Genomic DNA, 21,579 nt, shown 5'->3' with positions numbered 1-21,579 from the left:
GACAATCGTTTCCAGAATTAAAAAATAAAAATAGTGTTAACAGATTAATAAATTGTGGTTTAAATAATATTCAGTTGCTGTTATCTGATATCAGTGGTTATACAGCATCTCTGTCAAATGCATGCACTTTTACAATGCAGACATATAAACAGCCAAAAAAAAAAAAGGGATGGGGGGGGACTGGATAAATACCTTTTTGTTATGCTAAATAATCCTCTTGCTGGTTTTTGAGAAACCCAGTGCTGAAAATGAAAGTAAGATAGAAACATTTGGTTTACATAAAACACATTTATTTAGTTGTATTCATTGGAGGAATGTAATTACCTGTTCTGTGTGCAGTGCTGAGGACAAACTAAAGATTGGCACTGTTTAATCTTTATATAGAAGTTGTGAGTTAGAACTTTGATACCTTTTGAACTTTGATACCTACGTTTGTCTGATAAACACGATGGGGAAAGGGGAACTGGCTGGTTGGCCAAGGGGGAAACCAGGAATTGTTGGAATACATTGATGAAATGATTGGGACTGTTCTACTTGCGTCAAATTATCAGGATATGTATGTTAAGATTTCTTTTAAGAAACACACGGCAACAGGCGCAAACCAACAGATTTTTCTAAAAAGAGTAGGCAACATATATCAGTTATTATTTCACAAAACATTTGTTTATTTTATTTCTGTCACCAGTATTCCTGGTAATCATGCAAGTTTGTTTTTATTTACTTTAAGGGTCCCAGGATTGGGTGCCACGGCAACAATAAAGAAATCTGTAATGTACAGAAAATGGTGAGAAACAATGAGGACACGACTGCTCAGTTCGTCATCCAAGTTGCGTCTCTATTCAAATTCACAAATAAAATACAAACATTTCTCTGAGTGTCTCTTGTTCAGTCTTCAACTGTACATCAAATATTCACTACATCGTACATCCTATTCTAATTCACATTCATGTTATAGCTCGTGCACATTCAATATTCTCCATTAGTCCACTTGACTCTACTTGAGCAACGTACTCATTTACATTCACCTGTTTAAGTGAGTTAAAGCATTAATAATAATATAGTGCAATAAACAGCATTAATCCACTGTACTTGAATGCAACATGTTGTTGGCAATTATTCTCGATTCACACACACTTAAATAAAACATAAGTATTACTCAGAGAAAGCTAAACGTTTTCAATACAAAGTTAACCAAGTTGTGACTGGATGTAACAGTAACATTTTTATCTTTAACCAGTATGCATTAATATAAACACTTTCAAACTTTATCTGTAACCATGAACCATTAACATTTATTCATATTCCCATCTGGTTACATTTCAAATCAAAGATTAACTACTCTATCAATAGCCTATGTATGGTGAATTGTATTGCCTATCATTTGTAAATTGCATTAATTTGTTTTACCAGACACTAGCAACAAAGGACTATTGGTAATGCAACTATTGTTTTAAAAGAAATATTAAATATGTATTATGTTGGAACAGTTTTCTAATAATATTATGGCAAATATTTTCTTTGCATAAATAACAAAATGTTTTATTCAGTTCTGGTGCTTATGTCATATTCAGCCATGAGAAAAACTAAAAAAGGCATAAAAAGAAAGTCTAACAACCAACAAAAAAAATAAATATATATTTAGATTTGAGTTATTTGATGCTAACACTGATGCAAAAAGAATAGAGAACTCTAACAACGCGCACTTCCAGGGATTTGTTTCCCTGTCCTACAACAGATAACCAAACATATAGAGTATCACAATGAAATGACATGGTCTGAAATCTTCGTCATCTTGTGTTGGTTTATAGATGTATACGTATATCCAGGTACGGCTGGTATAAATGGGCTAACAGGGCTAAGCCCTCCCTACCTTTTACAGTAAAAATGAAAAAATATTAAAAACCTTCGAACATATTGTTTTATATTTTGGTAGAACCTAAAGCAGCAACAGCACCAACTAGCTTTGGCTAGTTTGAGTGACTGACACGGATAGGACTGCAGTTTCTGTGGAGTAACCATGTTTGAAACCGGATTGCAGGGGATCTAGGAGGTTATTGGTTAGGAAGGTGTTCAGTTGGGTTTGCACAATTCTCTCAAGGACTTTGGAAAGAAATGGAAGATGTGAAATTACGGATGGTGTTTGTGAGCCAGGGATAGCAGGGTTTAGAGCTGGGTCTACTTGTTAGTGGGCAGGCACTGTTTAGGCAGACCGACAGGGTGGAGTATAGGGTGTCGGTAGCCGTGCAGGGGTGAAGTGAGGAGAATGGGACAGTGGAAGGTAGGGAGGATGATACCATATTTGAAAACTGTTCTCTGGTGAGGTTTTTCAGATTACGGTAGGAGGAGACTGCGGGGGGTGGGTGGGTCATCGGGACAGTCCAGGAGCCGCACAGTGAGGTTGATGAAAAAGTGGTCAGACAGGTGGAGTGGAGTTACAGTACTGTTGTTGATTACGCAGTTGCGCCTAGAGATGAGATCCAGCTCCTCACCAGCTATATGAGTGGCACGGCTCTGAATGCGGGTTAGATTAAAAGAGGTGAGTAATGATATTGTATGGGCTGAGAGAATTCCTCATGTGAACATTAAAATCACCTAAAATTAAGAAGGCGGAGTTGTCCAAGGGAGGATAGAAGAATGTCTAATTCGTCTGGAAATTGGCCACAGTGACCAGGCGGGCGGTATAACACGAGGACATACATTGAAAGGTTTCAGTAACAAGATGGCATGAAATTCAAAGGAGGCAAACGATTTTTCTGGTGCAAGTTGAATGAAGCTCCAGTCATTCGCTACCAAGCAGCCTGTCCCGCCTCCTCTGCCAGATGGACGGCTGGTGTGCGTAAAACCATGGTTTATCGCTAGAGCTGAGGGCGTGGTTGTATCCTCAGGTCTAATCCAGGTTTCGGTCAGGGCTAGTAAACTGAGGGATAGGTGTGAGGCGAGTGCAGGGATGAAGTTCGATTTGTTTACTGCAGACTGACAGTTCCATAAGCCTACAGAGAAAGTTGGGGGAGTGGCGGGAGCTTTGGGTTCCCGTCTCACGTATATGAGGTTGGCTTTATTAATCGACTGCCGTTTCATGTATGCCGACCGCGTTCTAGTGCTAGACAGAACAGGGATCACACGGTTAGTGAGGTTTGTTGTTATTGTTTGACAGTGAGTGGAGCTCTCGTAATATGCGGGGTCAGGGGGCACCGGAAGTGAAGACGAGGGCTGCGTAGGACAGCCCAGGTCGATCAGTCAGTCGAGGGGGGCGGGGCTGTGAGCTACCCAGGCCCGTACTTTGTACAGCAGTTTTTATATTTTTGGCAAGATGGAAGGTGCCTAACCTGCTTGGGTGAATTCCGTCAGCCTGGAAAAAAGACGGACGCTCCCAGAAAAGGTTAAAATTGTCAATAAACTCCACACCCTGGGCCCTACACGCAGAGCGAAGACATTTTTGAAGGTTATAGGTCCCAAATCTGTCGAGAATAATAAAGAAGAAAAAAATAATACAACTTAAGAATAGTTGAGCAGTTCTCAATTAATTCTAAAAGATTCGTAAAAAAATAGATTCTCAATTATTATTATTTTTCTTTATTACATTCAAATTTTTGACATTGTGCAGGGATAACAGATACAAGAAAAAGCATCAACAAAATTGACAAATAAACAACAATCACAAATATCCACCTTATTAATCATTGTCATCTTAAGAAGGCTAAATATGACGAACATAGCTCAGTGGCTCAGAATGGCTCAGTCACACAGACTAGTAAATGCAAGGGTTCCCCCTGTTGTGTCTGAATGCCTTTGACTCCCTGTTCATTGACATGTGTTGGGAGTCCAACTGACTTAACCAACAGACCGCCAGCACTTACACAAGAAATCCAACATGTGTTCCCAAGCTGGACTCAATCTATTCTTCACTTTATGCGCCTTTATTCCAAATACATTGATGTTTTTGCTTAGCACCTTTGATTAGTCTCACATACCTGACACCACACCAATTTGATGTTATTATATAGACGTTTGAAAGCTCGAAATTAGTAACACAAGTCGATAGGGGTTCGCTTGGCTCACATTACACGTTGGGAACACTAGGGAAAATTATTTAAAGTAAGTATTTGGAAAGGTATTAAAAAGTTGAAATTTAAATAATGGACATAAATGTTTCTACTTTTAATTAATCTTTGATTAAACTAGACACTTCAGTGGAAGAAACTCTTACTCTGCTTCACCGGACTGGACTACAATTACTTTTTACAAAAAGATTTTTGCATTATTTAAAAGGGTTTAACTAAGTGAGTGACAGATGGACAAGTCCATTGCAAAGCACAGAACAAGTACAAAAAGAAAGTAACGTGAAAATTGCTTTTCACTGTGCAAAAATAGAGTTATTCTGGAGGAGGATTGAAGTCACCAGTGCCATGAGAATATGTGCGTTTTATGGACCCAAAGATGAACCCTCCAAAGGCCTGTTCCCCCTCTTGAAGGGAGACCCCAAGTGAACCTGTGTTGACTATGTAAGAGCGTCAATCCCTTTTACGACTTGGGTTATACCCTTGCAATGGCAGCCAATGGTTACGTGACAAGTAATTCAAGTGGTTATATACGGTTGATAGAAGAGGGCTTCGGCTGTAATTGTTTAAAATAAAAGATGCGTTCCATGGCTTCTCCATTGATCAATGAATAAAAGCAATACGATGTCCATCGGCCAACTCTGATGTTGGCTTTGAACTAAGACAATAGTGAGGTTTGCCAATGTTGAGTATTTACCATGCAGCTCCGACTACTGTTTTGAATTGGAGCATGATGTACACACACACGCACGCACACACACACACTTTGAACCGAACACTGTTACATGATAATGCTCATAAACAATATAATATAAATAGTTAGGTGAATATAAGGAATATATGGCACATATATTGTAAAAAAAAGAAAAGAAAAATGGGTTATCAAACACGAGTTGGTAGCCAGTCCCCACTGTTTTTCTTCAGACAGTGTTGGTTCACCACTCCATAATATAACCTAGCCAAAAGCTTGTCTAACACACTGCTTTAAGTAGCCGTATACAAGATAAATAATGAAAATAATCAAATAAGTAGCATGTCAATCTAAAGAAGCTCCCATCCATGTCTTTCAGCCGTCATTAGATTCGATTTGGTAGCCATAAAATATCAACCATACTAAGCGTATGCGTACACATTGGGTGTATGTACAGCATTCAGTGCCTTACAATTCAGAACATATAATAATAATAATTTAGTCTTGTCTTCAACCTGTTGCAGCACATGCAGTGGCTTTACACGATTCACCTCGGATAGGCTGATATATGGTTGTCTTTAAAGAGTCATTTCACCCAGTTCAGGATCAGGCATTTATATGGGATAGCATGAAAAGGGCTGAACTAGGAAAAAAAAAAAAACAGCCCTGGCATCTGGCCTAGACCGGCCCAGCCCAAGGTGGACAAGTCCAGGCCAAATGCCAGGCCTGTTTTTTTCTTCCTCTGCACATGTTTTTTGATGTGCCTGGAGGAACCTGCCCCGATTAAGTTCTTCAGCACTCGTGTCCCACTTTGCTAAAGTTTGCAAAAAACATATCACACAGTTTGGCAAATTTGGCAGCATCTGTCTGAAGGGCATGTCTTTTTTTGGCCAGCAATTACCCACACCCCTCTCACGTATGATCTTATATCCAGGACTGCCAGGAAACCTTGGAGAGAGCTTTAGTTACGGCAGGTTTTTTGGGGGCTACTGTTGGGGTCGCAACAGCAAGCTGAAGGCATTTATGTTTTAATTTCTGTACTTGAAGTAAAACATAATTATTTACAGCCGTTCCTAATATTCATAACCACTAATCCTCACCCCGACCATAACAAAATGAACATAGAAATTAAGCAGTTTTTTGCCAAACAGAAGGATGAGCGACCTGGTGGATGATCAGCACTCACCACTAGCCCTGGGACATTTGGAGCCAGACTGGACCTGAACCTGAACCGGCCACGGTCCCACAGAACAGTGTTGGCTTTGCAGTTGGCGACCCTTGGGCCACTAAGATTTGAATCACTGCATGTGCTCTCGGACTCGGGAGATTCATGTTGATCGAAATAAAACAAAATTTTAGAAATGTTCTGGTGATGGAATCATAAATGTGATAAAAGTAGAATTTGACCAATATTTATTTCTTATATGTTTAATGACCTACTTACACCACTGTCAACCTTCCATGTGTTATGATAAGGACGAAATGCAACGGATCTGGTCCGCCTTATTTAGACAGCATCCAAAACGACTGTGGGCCGATGGGAGAACTAGGAAGGCTACGGCATGGCTGCGCTGCGACGGTGAGGCCGCGACCGTCTGCGTACGGCCATGATGTGACCTCGGCTGGTTCGGCCTGTAATGGTGTTAAGGGGCCGTGTGGACAGCGAAATACATTTACAAAATGATACGTTTAAGTGCCCGGTGTGCCCATTGGCCAGTCCAGCCCTGAGCGTGAATCATAATGAAATATAAACACAATATAAACACTTAATGTTCGCAACAGGCACATTAGATCATCTTATTCATCAGGTTGTCATTAGGGGATGTGAAAGTTTTTTATTTGATGACAAACTGTTAAAAGAAAAAGAAGGTGGGTAATAAGGGCAGGGTCCCTCATACTGCTCTGCAATTGGTCTGCATAAGAACTGTGTAATAGGGCGTAGTCTATTTGCCATCATATTATGGCTTTATAGAACAACGCCCCCTAGTGGCATTCCCAAACTATCGATTAAATGGAGCTGGTATCCATCAACATCCACTTTTTCACCATGAATGCCAGATGAAACAAACATGTCTTTGGCCTATTTATCAATATCTAATTGTTCAGGGAAACTAAAATGGGCTGCTCCATTAGAAAAAAACAATAAGTAGTGTGTCTTGTGCCAAAATTATAAATCAAACATTAAAATATATGTAGAGCAGCGTTTTGTATATATAATAATAATAATATCTCATCTAAACAAAATGATCAAGCTAATCTTAAACCTCAACTCACCACGTAAACAAACAAGTCCCTATATCCATGTTATTTTGCATGTGAAAGTCCACAAATAGCCCAGCATTGCAACTGTGGTGCCTCTAGGTAGCGAAATGTATCGGTGTGAGCATGTCCAAAAGAGTAATGCTTAAAAAAAAAGAAGGAAATTAGCATATTTAACCTGGCATCGTATAGCTCTCCGACCATGCGGCGGCGGGCCGAGCTAGCTCTGGGAGAAGTACTCGAGTGCGCGGCGCAGGTGTCCAAGACGGTCTTTGAGGGCGGGAAGGGACAGGATGGTGGTCTGGTAGGCAGAGTCAAGCTGGAGCACCGACAGAACCCACCAGCACCAGGCCGGCCCGTCTGAAGACGTCTGGGTGGAAGGAGAGGAACAGGAGACCTTTACATTTTTTCGTCGTTCTCATTTATTTTGTGATCCTGTACTTTCTGCTGTGAGTCTGTTACCCCCTTCCCGCCTTGGATAATTAACAATTACGCCTCGTTTCCACATACGTATGTTTTTCGTATCCGTGCTTCAGTAAATTTACGTAAGGAGTCGCTAGTGTTTTACGTACGGACATGAATTTATTTACGGACAAAAGATGGGGGAGCGTATGATAATGGCCGTTTTTAGGAGACCGGTACTTTGGAACATGAGGATCGACATATACAGAGGTAAAAACAAAACCAACCAGGCTTGGAAAGAGATCGGCGAGGAGTGTGGCCTGCCAGGTCCTTACATGTTTTGTGAAAAACATTAAAAAAAAAATCATACGGTATCTCCGTAAAACGACGGCGAAAGTTAAATTTTTTGAACGTATATTACGGACATACCGGACAGAAATTTTACGGAGGGGAGGAGTCTCGGAGGAAAAACGGACATTACGGAGAATCACATAGGAATGAATGGACTTTCGGTCGGAGACGGTTGGATCGCATACGAGAACGTACGTATGTGGATACGAGGCGTTATTTGCCAAAGGCGAAGTGAATAGTGGGGAATAGCCCCCGAGACCGAAGGTCAAGGAGGCTATTCCCCACCATTCACGGAGACTTAGGTGAATAATTGTTTTAGTATACATTCCAAAAATAAACAAGATAACACTATTTTCCTAGATTTATTTTTTTTATTAGCACAAAGCGGGACATTTAAAATCGGTGAAAAGAATATCCCGAGTTTGAGATCTCAATCATGGGATATTGCCAATTATCCCGAGATAGCGAACCAATCAAATTGCGCCATCTTATTCACGAGGTTCACGTGTAGCATATACTACTCAAGTATATATTACCTTGTCTTTTCTTATAAATCACAGGACCTTTGAACAGCATCCGAGTCACGATTGCAACTGTACAACGATAATTTGTTTGTTTGTTATCCAGAGAGTTTTAGTATGTCCAAGACTTTTAGGGTTCTGAGAAGTTTACACTTTTGATGTCATGAAAAACATTCTCAAAAGTGCCACATTTTGACTAGGTTTACAACACCGCATAACCCCACTATAAAAGCCTTTACTAAGCTCTTATTCCTTCCGATGGAAGCACTCACTGACGCCTTATGGTACTTGTAATGTACCGATACTGGAAATAGTGAATTCTAAACACGTATCGTCTGTATGACCGTCCCTAGAGATCGCTGTGAGGTCCTGACAGGTTAGTAAAAAGAATAAGGCTACACCGTCTCCCTCACCTGGATGTTGTCCTCCTTCTCGGGCATGGCTCCGTACTGCGCGTTGATGCGCTCCCGGATGTGTTCGCCAATGCCCTGGTACCACTTCAGGGACTCCTGGTACACGTCGTCATGGAGACCCTGCAGCAGATCCAGCTCGGGCCCTTCCACCTGGAGGTCAGGGGCAAAAAGGAGGAGAAGGTTAGTACGACGGTGCGGGTTATCCTTGTCACAATTCTAGTACCGCCATTGTGTGGCATTGTGATGCAGACATGCAGCCGGCACCAAACGGAAAGAGGGGGTTATGGATATAGATCAAAAAAAGTCTGAAGAGTGTGCTTGGTTATGCAACGATCTTACATAACATTTGTTGCCTGATTAGGGATTGTATGCTTCGATTGTTCTCAGTCTCGCCTTTAAGTTCTTTGAATTAAAGCATCTGATAAATGACCAGCTTGTGAATTCAAAAATCCTTTGGGTTTGCACACACAAAAGGGATAGCCAGCGAACAGTGTCTTGCATGACTCAATGCTCTCTTCAACAAGAAATCTGCGAGCGACACTGTGTGTGTGTGTGTGTGTGTGTGTGTGTGTGTGTGTGTGTGTGTGTGTGTGTGTGTGTGTGTGTGTGTGTGTGTGTGTGTGTGTGCCAAAGTGATGGCTGCAGCCTTGCTAGAACACTTGCTAGCGCGTCCTATTGAGATGAGGCTAGAGTGCTGCCTAGTGTTTGTAGCGGTCAGAGTTTGGAACGACTTGCTAGTGTGGAAGCGCTTCCGCTTCTTAATATTGCTCCAGTGTTAAATATTTTAATTGTAGAAATTGTTATTGGCGACAGTAGTTTGTTTTAACACCACCTACTTACATATTAAAACAATGCAAAATATAGCCTATCATTACGTTACAAAAACGTTTGGAAGGAATCGCAGGTTCATTTTTTGAATTTACATGATTAATCTATAAAAAGCAATACGGCACAAAATATTTCTGAAGACTTGTGTAAAGCAATGTGTATTGCTTTCTATACGCAATTTTTAAGTATCCCGCGCAGCGTGTGAACGCAAAGGATTGTGGGTATTTTGGCTCGTTGAGGATCCATCTATGCATTCTGGAAAAATCTCCTTCCAAGTGTTCTCAACATTGGAACAGTGCTTGTCGGCGTTCTATGACGTAGCGTCCTTAAAAGGGCAGTCGTTGAGCATGCTTCCTTCACGTGTTACCTAATTACCAGCCGGTTATTATTAAGTGCGTAGAGATTTTTGATATAGGAGGGGGGGAGTGCAAAGAGATGTCAAGGCACTGGCAGTAAAAATTTGGTTTTATAATTTATCTCAAGTCAGCTCCTCTTTTCAAATTAAGATACACAGATCAAAGGCAGCGAAAAAAGGAGTGTGACCAATTTGTTAGGGTGCCACCAAATGAAGAAGTTAGAGTGTGTGTGTGTGTGTGTGTGTGTGTGTGTGTGTGTGTGTGTGTGTGTGTGTGTGTGTGTGTGTGTGTGTGTGTGTGTGTGTGTGTGTGTGGGGCTTGTGAGAGCTAGATGGAGTATGAGTGCATTTCTGACCTTGATGTCCTCCAGGTACTCTATGTCGGCCGTCTGGTAGCCATCTCTCTGCCCCCTCTTCAGCACCCTGAAGCGGCTCATGCCCAGCGCGTCCACGAAGGAGCGACCATCAGGGAGCAGCTTCAGGGCGTGGATCTCCAGGATGCAGCCGTAGTCCGCGAACCTGCAGCCGACACAGCAGGTATTTGTACCTCAAAAACACAGCGCATGTCCTCCCCCTGTCGGTTTGCACTAGCGTAACAACCTGTTGGCGGTCAGTCAATGAGGCTGAAAATGTTTTACATCCACACACACATTTCACTGTGTTCATTACGCGTCAACACTCCCCTCCTTTACATGTAACAGACAAATGTGACCTGCCAATCCGAACAAACCAATGCGAAAAACAACTATAATATAATCCACCAATATCTATAATGGAATCTATAATCTATCTCCAAACTGATAACTAAAGGATAATATCCTTGACGGCTGTATATTTGTGAAGATTGTTATCTGCTATCTACATAATCGATCTATTAATTTAGGCATTATAAAAAGTTTGTACAGACAGACAGACAGACAGACAGACACACAGACAGACAAGAGTGTGAGTTACCCCTTGCTGTGGTCATAGCTGCACATGCCAAACTTCTTGGTGCCCGTCTCCATGCAGCGGCGCATCATCAGCCGGTAGCGCGGCTCGAAGATGTGCAGCGGGCAGCGCACGCCGGGGTAGGCCACCGTGCACACGAAGATGGGGATGTCCTTGGTGAGGCTGGAGCGCACGAGAGAGATGGAGAGGAGGACGGGGACGAAGGAGGAGGAGGAGAACAGAGTTATAAACAGGAGGCATTGCTATAGTGAATATTAATTTGTAAATGTCATTTGATTCTTGGACCTTTTTGGTTGTGTGGTCGTTGTTGAATACGTTTACTTTGAGTCGCTTTGAATAAAGCGTCTGCTAAATGAATGTAATGTATTGTCATATTGAATACTTGTCAATACATTTCTATCACTATTGAATACACCTTTTATACAGAAGTAAATTGCCTTTGAGACCAATGATTATTTGATTCTATACTATAAAATCATGGGTGGATAAAATGCCCAATTTCAACTCATGCACAAATGGAAACAAATGGCCCAGTGGAAGTTGTCCTCCGAACAAAGCTATGTTCACAGCTACCGGGAATGCACAAGTCTAGGGTGAGCCTTGTAGTTGATGGTGCGATGTTGTCTAATGACCATTTAACATCGACGAAACCACAACATTGCCACCTCTCTCTTACCTGTGAGAGCAAAGCCTCAATGTGTTCTGATGGGGATATGACATGTGTTTGTATCAAAGGTCGGGGTGGGGTCCTACTTGGAAAGTTCAGCCAGTTCTGCGTCGTCTATGCGTTTCCTCTCAGCCAGCTGGGAGGGGAAGAGGTGTGCCATGATGTCCTGGAGTAGCACCGTGCTGCTGAACTTCCTCTCCTCAAAATACTTCAAACATTGGGAACACACAGACAGGTATGAGCTCTTCTAATGGAGACTGGGATCTGAATAATAAGTGAAGTATTGATAGAATGATTTAAATTATGTATATTATATGATATGAGAATGGTGGGCCCCTCAAGAGGGAATTTTATGAAATTATTAATATATAGTAGACCTTTACATAAAAGCGGTGTGAAATCAAAGTTTCACTGTCTTGAGCTTCATCTTCATTTTTAGGAGGTCTTCACTCACGCCCCTTTTACATTTTGTGCTAATCTCATAATATACTGTATTGATTATACTTAGCTGGGACTAACACCTGTATATGATATCGGAAGATGAAAAGAAGAACCAACAAGAGCATGAGGAGGGGTCACCTCTTGCAGGGGCTGCTTGCACAGAGGACAGCGGAGGTTGTGGTCCAGACTCCTCTTCACACAGTTCTTGCAGAAGGTGTGGCCGCAGGGGGTGGTGACTGGCTCGTGGAACAGCCTGAAGTCCACATCGAGTTAACCATGGTACAGACACAATTATCAAAATGCATGGACTGCTGAATAAGGAATAATGTACAGCGAGCCAGTTGGTATTAGGATTAGGAAAAAAGCCCTGACAGGTTGATGCAGAATAAATATATTTTGTTGATTTAAAAAATTATTTTATTGCTTCCACAACAAACCGAAAGTTGGAACTGCGTCCATAGCAACGCTCTGTTATTCCTAGCAGAAGACTGATATTCAGAAATAACAGACAGTAGAGTTACATAATTGACCAATCAGAAAAAAGTATTAACAAAAGCCACTTCTAACCACGCGAGCGTGATCAAGGGGGATCTCTGGTGAACCAACCTGATGCACAGAGGACACTCAAAGTCGCTCACGGAGAGTACAGAAAAGCTCTTCTCTCGCCCTTTGCCACGACAACCTGCACGGGCACAACCACAACACTGAGTTTGAATACACACACAACACAACCCAAAAAATACAATAGCATAATAATGGAAATATTTCGTAATAGGAATTAAGCATGATATTTTAGTTTAAGTATAGGATTTGTACTTACTAAATATAGTAAATACAAATTCAATTTTCAAATATATTATATATACACGTGACATACGTATGCTGTCTGCATTTGAAGTGCAGCGTTATTAAGGCTAGATTTATTTGAGACGAATAGTTATAGTGCGAGTCAATGTCACAATTGCTGAAATGCATTGTGATAACATAAGATGCCCATAACAAAGCAAAACATCATGTAAGTAACTGATGATGATTATTCATAACTTTATTTGTGATCTCTGTTATATTTGCTCGTTCTGCACGCTTGTCTTCCTTAGGATGAGGCATTGGGAGTGATTTTCCTGGTGTATGTTGGCATTTTCAGTTTGAGTGTTTTTACCTCTCCCCAGAGCATCGTCCTTCCTCACCATCATCAGGGTGTCATCGTCCTCATCAGGCTTTGGCAGGAAAGAGACAGCTTGGCAGAGGCTAAGACAGCACTCTGTACCGCTGTCGGCCATCACCCTGGAACCCTGAGAACACACAATTTCTGGAATAGGTTAAACCTTCGCTAACATCATCTCCTTTCACTGTGGTCATCACTAATGTTCAAAAGCAGATTCTTTAGATCCACAGACTTCTGAAAAATATGATCCTACTTTTCGGTTTTGCTTATTTTCGCCACAAAGTGTTTTTGCACTAGGTAGATGACCTTTGCCTTGTCGTAAGAAGTTCACTGTACAGAATGAGCCATTCAACTGCACAATAAAACTTAAGGAAAATAACAACATTCACATTTCACCTTTGACTTTCCTGTGCCGTTGGAGGCTTGTCTGGACATTGATCAATAAAATGTTATTCTTTGAGATTTTTTTTTTTTTCTTCGACAGAAGGAATGCCATGTTCAGGACACACGGGTCGTACCACTAGGACCCTGGGGTGTATGCATCATGTACGCACCACAACCCTCCTCATGCACCGTACCCGTCCCGTGGATCTCCTGTCGGTGCGCTGCCCACGGCCGCCCGGCCCCCCGTCCAAGTTCAGGGACCCCTGGGAGCCTCCGGCTTCTTTCAGATACTCGGACAGAAAGGGCAGAATATGCTGCTGCTCTTCCGGCACCGTCACCCCCTCTGCTGTCAGTATCTGGGGGCGGAATGACATCATATAATTGATGACCGCTGCAAATAATCCATCCTGAAGGATCGTCCTGTTGGTTGTCACCCAGCCTTGAGGAAGCATCCTGTGCAGGATGAATGTGACAACCCAATCCAAGCATAACCATGTGAATGTTAAAATGATGGGATGGTCTAAAATCAGGTGTCATGTTGTGAGCAGAGATAAGATGCGTATATTTCTGAAAACAAGGACGTTTTTTAGAAATATGCCATGTGATCCAGAGATGGATTTTTCCAGTACTAAGACACAAATAATTGTCTCACTTTGTGGTAAATGGTGTTAAACCAGACGTTCAACGATAGCGTTGTTTTAATCGTGTCTAGATGTAACATCTAGACCTCAAGGGTTGAATAACAAGTATGATTGCATAACGCTATGGAACTCCTTCCACCTCAGATGACCCGGCAATGAGCCTGTCAGTGCATAGCTATGTAACATTACTTGTTTTCTCACTCTGATACTGGTCACAGATGACACCCACACCCACAGGGACACACACACACACCCACAGGGACACACACACACACACACCCACACCGACACACACACACACAGTGAGAAACGCACTATTACAAATAGAACACACTTTTGCGAGAGTCTTTCCATTTTGAACGGACCATGTGGCGATCTCGGTTGGTTTGCTACATGGGTTCTCACCTTTCTAATCTGGCTCTTGGCGGGGCTAAAGTCAGCCCGGATCGTGAGGCAGTGGTGAAACTGGGCCAGAGCTTCAGTGTGACGGCCCATCTCCTGCAGTGTATTCCCTTTGAGCAGAAAGGCCTGGAGTATGTGGAAGAAAGCAGCATGAGACATAACAATTGATTTTGGAGATGAGTAATACATTTTGGTACAATAAGAACCAAAATGAGGTCATATCTGTGTCGGTTAATGTTAAAACATAAATTCTAATTTATTTAAGTTGTAGTCGCTATTTCCACTGACCTCAGGTTAGAACATAAGCATTTTGTATGACTTTAGCAAAACTAACAATTGTAAAGCTAGATCAAAAGCCGCGATACACACATAAAACAGGTTTGGATCAATTTATGCAAGTCTGTGTCTCAGCTGGCAAATCATTAAGAGCAAATATTGAAGCATAACACTTTATTAAAAAACAGTTAACCACATTATAAAAGATCCGTTAGAGCAGCTCAGATTCACACAGTCAGTACAGGTCAGTACATGCACACCTTAGTTTGGTTAAGGCTGAATGCCTTTACATTGACGCCATCATGATCAGTGTATTCAACAGAAGTTAGGTCAGTCAAAGAAATGACCCGCTTTTTACTTATGATTTGATTTGCACCATTTATAACACTGGGGACAGACTTAATGCATACCAATCAATGCCATGATGTGGTAAAAGTCTCTCACCTCAATCCATTCAGGGTGGAGGGAGCAGAGATCACTCAGGTCACTGAGAGCATCCGAGTAGCGTTTCAGCCCTGAATGTGCTTCTGCTCTGTACAGCTTGAAAGACAGATCTTCTGGAGCTAAAGTATTAGCTCCAGAGGGTGCATGCATAAATTGCATGCACAGAGGAGACAAAGTTCATGTGAGCAGAGTGATTTTCAATGGTGTTTTGTAGGACACCCAACAATACGGTCACTGTGATAGCATGCCATACAAATAAACCTGAGTTACCTAACCTAGGTTTGTGAATAATCTATATGGTTTACTGGCTGAATTACTTATTGTTCTGTTGTTGGCCAACGTTTCTTTACCTTTTCTATTGCAAGAGCTCAATTCTATGTTATCAAGACAGAGAGGGAGAAGTGTAGAGGAATGAAAATATGAATGTAAGAAAACAACTGTTTGATCGCACACCTGAATCACTGTACATTACCGCATCATCAGCAGGTCTATCTCTGCAATGTTTTCTTTGCACAACAAAGAACCGCCCCCCCCCCCCCCCCCCCCCCCCCCCCCCCCAATGTAACAATTGTGTTGACATTTCGTTCTGTTTATTTTTCCTAAAATATATATTCATGCTTGCTCATAAGGAGAGGCTATCACAGGCACGAGTTAGTCATCAACAAAATCCAGATGCCATATTCAGCATCAGGAATTGGGTCAGCGTTACGTCTCCTCCCATTTGTCAACACCTGTCAATTATAGTTCATCCTGGGTTCTCCACGAGAGATCGCTGCCGTTGCTGTATCAGTAGTAGATTTTTTCAAATCCCAAGTCAAATTTCAACGTGTCTGCATTTAAAGAACCCAAGCAGTTGTTGCATGTGGCACCACAAGTGGTATGCAGTATTTGCTGTTGCATTACATGATTATTGCAAGAACCACGCGTGACACATTAATTGAGCCATCATCCCGTGTGTTACACAACATTTACCTGGATGTGCTTCCTTACCTAAATACATAGCCTCGCCTGCGATCCTCAAAACCTCCGTGAATTCGTTGGCTCTAAGCTTCTCCAGAATGCTGCGCTTCATCCTCGTCTCTTGGGGATAGCACTTTTCAACTACGCCGATCAACAACACGTTGTTTTTGGTGCTTTGTGTATCTCTTTGCTTCAGTCTCTCCTTGCATAAAGGGCATTTGGACGGGAGGTACCCGACGCATCTGCGACAAATCGAGTGGCCGCAGGACAGGGTCGCAGGTTCACACAGGATCAGCTCACACACCGGGCAGTCCAGCAGGTCCATGGCTCTTTTTTGGATCACTCAACAAAAGCTCCGCCGCTTATATTAACTAATGCATCAATGTGGGTTATAGGAAGGCAATGATTATTACAAAGTAGTAGTCGACTTCGACATTGCACCGAGTCAAAACAAGTTATTCAACATAACACAGATGCAACTCATTATTTATATATCCCATTGTCTCCAGCCTTCCGTTTGAGATACGGAGCTATTTTGTTTACTAACCTCCACTCTTTAGGTCCTGGCGCCCGGAAACTGGCCTTTACCTTTTAGTCTAACTTTGGCTTTACTTGCAGATAAATGCATCAACGATATCCATTCCTGATCACACGGTGCGTCTCTGGTTATGTATACGTTACAGCTGCCTCCACTGAGCGGAGTATAAAAACCCGAGCCCTCCCCCCCACCTCGTTGTTCCGATCCACATGCACTCCACAAAGCACAAATGACTAAATACAGCTTAAGATTTGCTCTGTTAAATGGAAAGTCTGTTTGTTTATAGTACGCTTGAAATCTACCGACAACCGCAGGACTAGGTTAGACACTCCGTAACCATTACGTTACGTAAATAAAGGTCATGTGACACTAGAGTAGACGCTCTGATTGGAGGAGGGCTCGGCGTACCACCCTGTTGTGAAACCAAAGAAGGCAAGTTTCATAACTTCTTGTCTGGCCCTTATATATGCTGCAAATGTCTGCTAACTACTGGCAAATGCAGAATAATGTGTGAATTAATAGCTGATTATATTGAAGATTATTATTATTTTTAAATTATCTAAAATTACTAAGTAGTCCTGCTGGCTTAGACATCCTAAAAAAAAGGATGAAAAAAAACAAACAAATACAAATATTTAAATGGTGATTAGTGTCCTTGACGCTTGGAAAAATAGCTCATAAGTAATAATTCCACAATTGTAGGTCACTAATATCAAAATCTGCTATGGGTTGTGTAAACCTTTGTACCTGGTGTGTTAAAGTTTCTCTAAAGAAAGTTATTACGGGAATACATTTGTATATTTCAGCCATTTGTCTTGTTTAAATTGACAGGTCATGACTGCATACATTGTCTCATTGTTTGAATAGTCATTTGTCAAAGCATCATGTAATATGTCCTGTAATCCGAAAAACAACTAAACTGAACTGAGCATTATCTGGGAAAACACCTAATGTGTAGGTCTTACATTGCATTTGATTTATTAAAATGATCCATTGGCATTTTATGACACAGGATTTAGAGCAGGCCAACCTTTGCAAACCATCAAGGATTCAATTAGATATTGCATTGTTTCATTCCATGCTATTGTAGTCTGATGGGTGCATTAGATCAAGTTGTATTGAAGTTTTACGTTATACAACAAAACTATGTAGACCAGTAGACCTATGACGGGACTATGTGTACAGCTGCCAATGTAAATTAAATGACACTGTTATACAACCATCTACATTAGCTGGTTATATTTTAGGAGCACTTTTATATTATCTGATTGGGCTTGAACTGGAGTGCCATCAATAAAAATCTGTTTAGCGTAAGTGTTCATTTACAAATGTACTTTTATTGGAGAGTTGCTGCCAGGACCTGGTACCACTTCACAGCCATAAAGAAATCTACTGAAATATCTCAAAATATTACAGTATGTTTTGGATGATTACTGGGTAACCTCTAATGTTATAAAAAGGAAAATACAGGAATAAAAACGGACAGGAAACAAATAATCCAAAGACTTAAATTCTATATACAGACGTCAACAAACAAAGAAAACAGCATTGCTCACACACAGCCAATCAACACAAGATTCAAGCAATCTCATCTATGATACTGCACATAGCAGCGTCTTTGTCCCACACTTTGTCCACCCTAGAGCCTGTCGTTCTCTTGTCAAGCTGACTAGCTGCCATAGAACTCGCCCCGGCCTCTTCTACGTCCATAGGTTCCGATGCAAGTCTGGGCGCCTGGCCCGAGCCACTGACTATGACGGCTCCAGACGCGTTCTTTGCTCCCTCACCTACCCCGTTTGGGCCCTCAATTTGGGGCAAGTCATCGGGCAGAGATGCCAGGCAACCCTGGATCATCTCCACCACCCTCTCAAGGTGTTTCTGGAACCGCTCGGCTGTCTCCAGCCGCTGCCTCTTCTGCACCTCCATCATCACTCTCAGAGTCTCCCTGGCCTGGTGTGGTCGGTACTCGTTGATGAGGTGGTGCATGTGAACAAACAGCAGCTTAATGTCCTCCAGCTTCTCCTCCCGCTTCAAGCTGCCGGGACTCTTGATGAGGATGTCAAGCAGGTCCAGGAAGTTCACCAGTATGGACATGTTGAGCTTCTTCAACTCCCGCTTGTGGTCGAACTGCATGGGGTGGAGCCGCTCGATGCCTTGGCTCTCCAAGGGCCGGATGATGAGGTCATCGCATTGGAACTGGTTGCCAAACATCATATAGCTGTCTCTGATGGGTGGAGGAGGTTTGGGGGCCAGACCTTTGCGAATGTTTTCATCCGTGTACTCCTTTATATACTGCACCGGTGGTGGGGGCAGGGCACTCACCTGCTGTGGTTCACCCATGATGGTGACCTAAAATAACAATATTGAAGATGTAACAGCAGTTTTGGTTAGGCATTTTTATATTTATATTCCACTTAGTATTTTGTCAAAATCAAGACATAGGCTTAGCAAGGGGTAGTTCCTCACTGAAACTTAATTTCATCATCGTTAGGGTCCTATTCAGAATATTATACTAGTTCTCTTATATAAATTACTTAAGTTATAATGCAGTCATATTTCAAAACGTAAAACGTGTTATTGACTGAGGTCCAGACGACAGATGCTTCAATTGTGACCTTCTAGCCTAAAGTTAACTCTACCTTAAAGAAAGAGCTCTAATGTGTTGCATAGCGGCCGGTTAGCATTAGCCGACTACTGTACTACATTTTTATAACACAAACCGTTTACCTACAGTGGCAGCATATTTCAAAATAAAAAGTAGTAAGATTAACGTTACTTGGATAACAATAAAATAAAATAACAGGAATCGACGTGTTTTATTAGCATTGGCTAGGCAGCCCCAATGTATCATTAGCCAGTAAACCTTAGCTTACCTGGGGCTAAAGTTGGACCAATGAGCCACTTCTTAGATATACGCAATCGTTCTTCAGCGCATCAACACAAAATGAAACGAAAGTTCAACTCACCTATGAAACGAACCTCTAACCCTTAATTATAGGTTTAATTAACAGTATCCACGATTATGATCCAGCATTAGCAAGCTAACGCTGCCTGAACAACATATGTCTGACGGATCATCTTCTTCGTTAGTTCATTGGCGGATTGCAATCCAACGTCCATGGGGCATAGCGCCACCTACTAAACTACTGTGTAACACCGGATCTTTATAACTACGTATTCATGTACTTAATTTACGTTTATATATAGATAGATATTATGTTTAGAATAATAATATATTTATGCATGTAAATATATATACGGCCATTAAAGGTCAAATATATATAATATCCTTTTCACTCTACCTCATTTATTGATAAAATGACATACTGATCCTCAGACTCCTCTCCTCACTTCCCAAATCTCCCTGACCATATTTCAAAATATTTAACCAAGCCTCTTAATAAACAGGTTCTATGCTTTATGCTACATTACACTGTGTACACCTACCATTATCCCTATTCCAAGCCAAGGATAAAGAACCATTTAAACTTGTAGGATCAACCCTTAATCTAGTTGTTTTAAATTATCTTCCCGCCTACTTTTACCTTTAATATTCCTAATTTAAACGGATCTTTGGATACAATATAATCGCCTCCCTTTTCTATCTCTATGCCATCTACTATGCCATATCTCTAACCCTTTCCTTTTATCCATTCTCCTTTGCCATATGTTACCGAAAGGCTAACCATTTCCTTATTAAAACAATTTTGGAATCCATTCAGGAATATATATTCCAATTCCGACATTCTTGATTTCCTCTTTGGAACCACCCGTATAAACACCCGTATAGATACACAAATTGGTCTTCATATATTAACTTGAGAAGCACCCCATCTCATTTATTTCCCAGTCTTTCTTCTACTATAAGTACTAATGTCTCAATGCTAAAAGGGGTACATTGTGCAAAATGAATATCATTAAATCCATATCCTTCCACTTTCTTATCCAAAACCTGAGTTTTTCAATCATACATTCTCCAAACAATAATTTATTCCTGACTTCGGCCTCCCACCCCCTCATCCTCAAAGACAATTGATTTCCTCTCAGGTCTTTGGGGGTTTCCCCTGTCCTTGCTCCTATCCATAGCCTTAAAGCTCTCCTTCAGTCTTAAAAAGGGGTAAGGGGAAGGGGTAATGGGAAGGGGAAGGGGAAGGCGTAAGGGGTAGGGGAAGAAAATGGGAAATGGGATTGGGCCTTAGTATAGTTGTTGAGAAGCTGCTCCATAAACAGTTCCATTCCATAATCCATATCACCTTCCCCCATCGATTTTTATATTCTTTCTACATGAGATTACAATGTCAAATTTTCCTCAAACTATGTTCCCAGATATGTACGTACTCCTACTCTCCATAAACGATCCATGTAACTTTAATTTAAGATTACCTATATATTTTAATTCTTTGTAAAAAATCATATAGCATTACCTACCAACAGAACATTTAAACTCCCAATCCTAGGACCATTGCTCCTCCTCTGAGTAGTCTTTTGAATATTATTAATTACATATGTGTTATTCTGACCTCAAGGCCAAATTGCCCCATCATCTGCATACAAGATGACTACTATGATGATGACTATGATACTGTATCTGACCATAAGTCCATAAATGTTGTTATTCATTGTGTAAAATAGGATTGCACTTCCCTGTGGAATACCATTCTGTATCGTAGCCTCATCGAACATTTCACCTTCAACCTTTACCTTGAACTAATCTGTTTGAAAATCTATGAACTAATTTATCCTTCCACTAATTCCCATCATTTACTGACCAATCAAGTGATTATTACTATAAATTGAACATTGTCTGTTGCCTGTAATACTGTCCCCTTATT

The 21,579-nt window shown here is 41.4% G+C and overlaps 2 protein-coding genes across 3 annotated transcripts; both read right to left on the bottom strand.

The window, feature by feature from the left end:
- Window positions 1–3,557: 3,557 nt before the first annotated feature.
- Window positions 3,558–17,121, bottom strand: lonrf4 (LON peptidase N-terminal domain and ring finger 4). Of its 2 annotated transcripts, none has more exons than XM_030368230.1 (13): window positions 16,757–17,121; window positions 16,240–16,580; window positions 15,250–15,368; window positions 14,533–14,655; window positions 13,657–13,842; window positions 13,097–13,229; window positions 12,544–12,619; window positions 12,076–12,190; window positions 11,583–11,704; window positions 10,833–10,991; window positions 10,235–10,397; window positions 8,696–8,845; window positions 3,558–7,378 (listed from the first exon to the last, which is right to left on the bottom strand). In XM_030368230.1, the coding sequence occupies exons 2-13, from the start codon at window positions 16,532–16,534 to the stop codon at window positions 7,229–7,231; spliced, it is 1,791 nt and encodes a 596-aa protein (XP_030224090.1). In that variant the 5' UTR covers window positions 16,535–16,580; window positions 16,757–17,121; the 3' UTR covers window positions 3,558–7,228. The 2 variants fall into 2 exon arrangements, with proteins under 2 accessions (XP_030224090.1, XP_030224093.1); XM_030368233.1 differs by having other exon boundaries at window positions 13,681–13,842.
- A 579-nt stretch (window positions 17,122–17,700) lies between these two features.
- On the bottom strand, window positions 17,701–19,884 carry med7 (mediator complex subunit 7). The gene is made up of 2 exons (XM_030368234.1): window positions 19,714–19,884; window positions 17,701–19,096 (listed from the first exon to the last, which is right to left on the bottom strand). The coding sequence occupies exon 2, from the start codon at window positions 19,085–19,087 to the stop codon at window positions 18,326–18,328; it is 762 nt and encodes a 253-aa protein (XP_030224094.1). The 5' UTR covers window positions 19,088–19,096; window positions 19,714–19,884; the 3' UTR covers window positions 17,701–18,325.
- Window positions 19,885–21,579: the final 1,695 nt, after the last annotated feature.

The sequence above is a fragment of the Gadus morhua genome, chromosome 10, assembly GCF_902167405.1.
Source record: "Gadus morhua chromosome 10, gadMor3.0, whole genome shotgun sequence".
NCBI classification, from domain to species: Eukaryota; Metazoa; Chordata; class Actinopteri; order Gadiformes; family Gadidae; genus Gadus; species Gadus morhua.
Note: the sequence above shows the minus strand (reverse complement) of the source record. Positions and strands in the feature narration are given on the sequence as shown.

Bases quoted from the DNA above. Each gene is read 5' to 3' on its own strand.
- lonrf4 (XM_030368230.1), bottom strand. From the start codon at position 16,534: ATGGACCTGCTGGACTGCCCGGTGTGTGAGCTGATCCTGTGTGAACCT. The intron at 12,191-12,543 runs GTTGGTTCACCA...TGTGGACTTCAG, and splicing joins GAGTGTCCTCTGTGCATCAG to GCTGTTCCACGAGCCAGTCA. The intron at 10,992-11,582 runs GTAGGACCCCAC...CGTGCGCTCCAG, and splicing joins GAACTGGCTGAACTTTCCAA to CCTCACCAAGGACATCCCCA.
- med7 (XM_030368234.1), bottom strand. From the start codon at position 19,087: ATGGGTGAACCACAGCAGGTGAGTGCCCTGCCCCCACCACCGGTGCAG.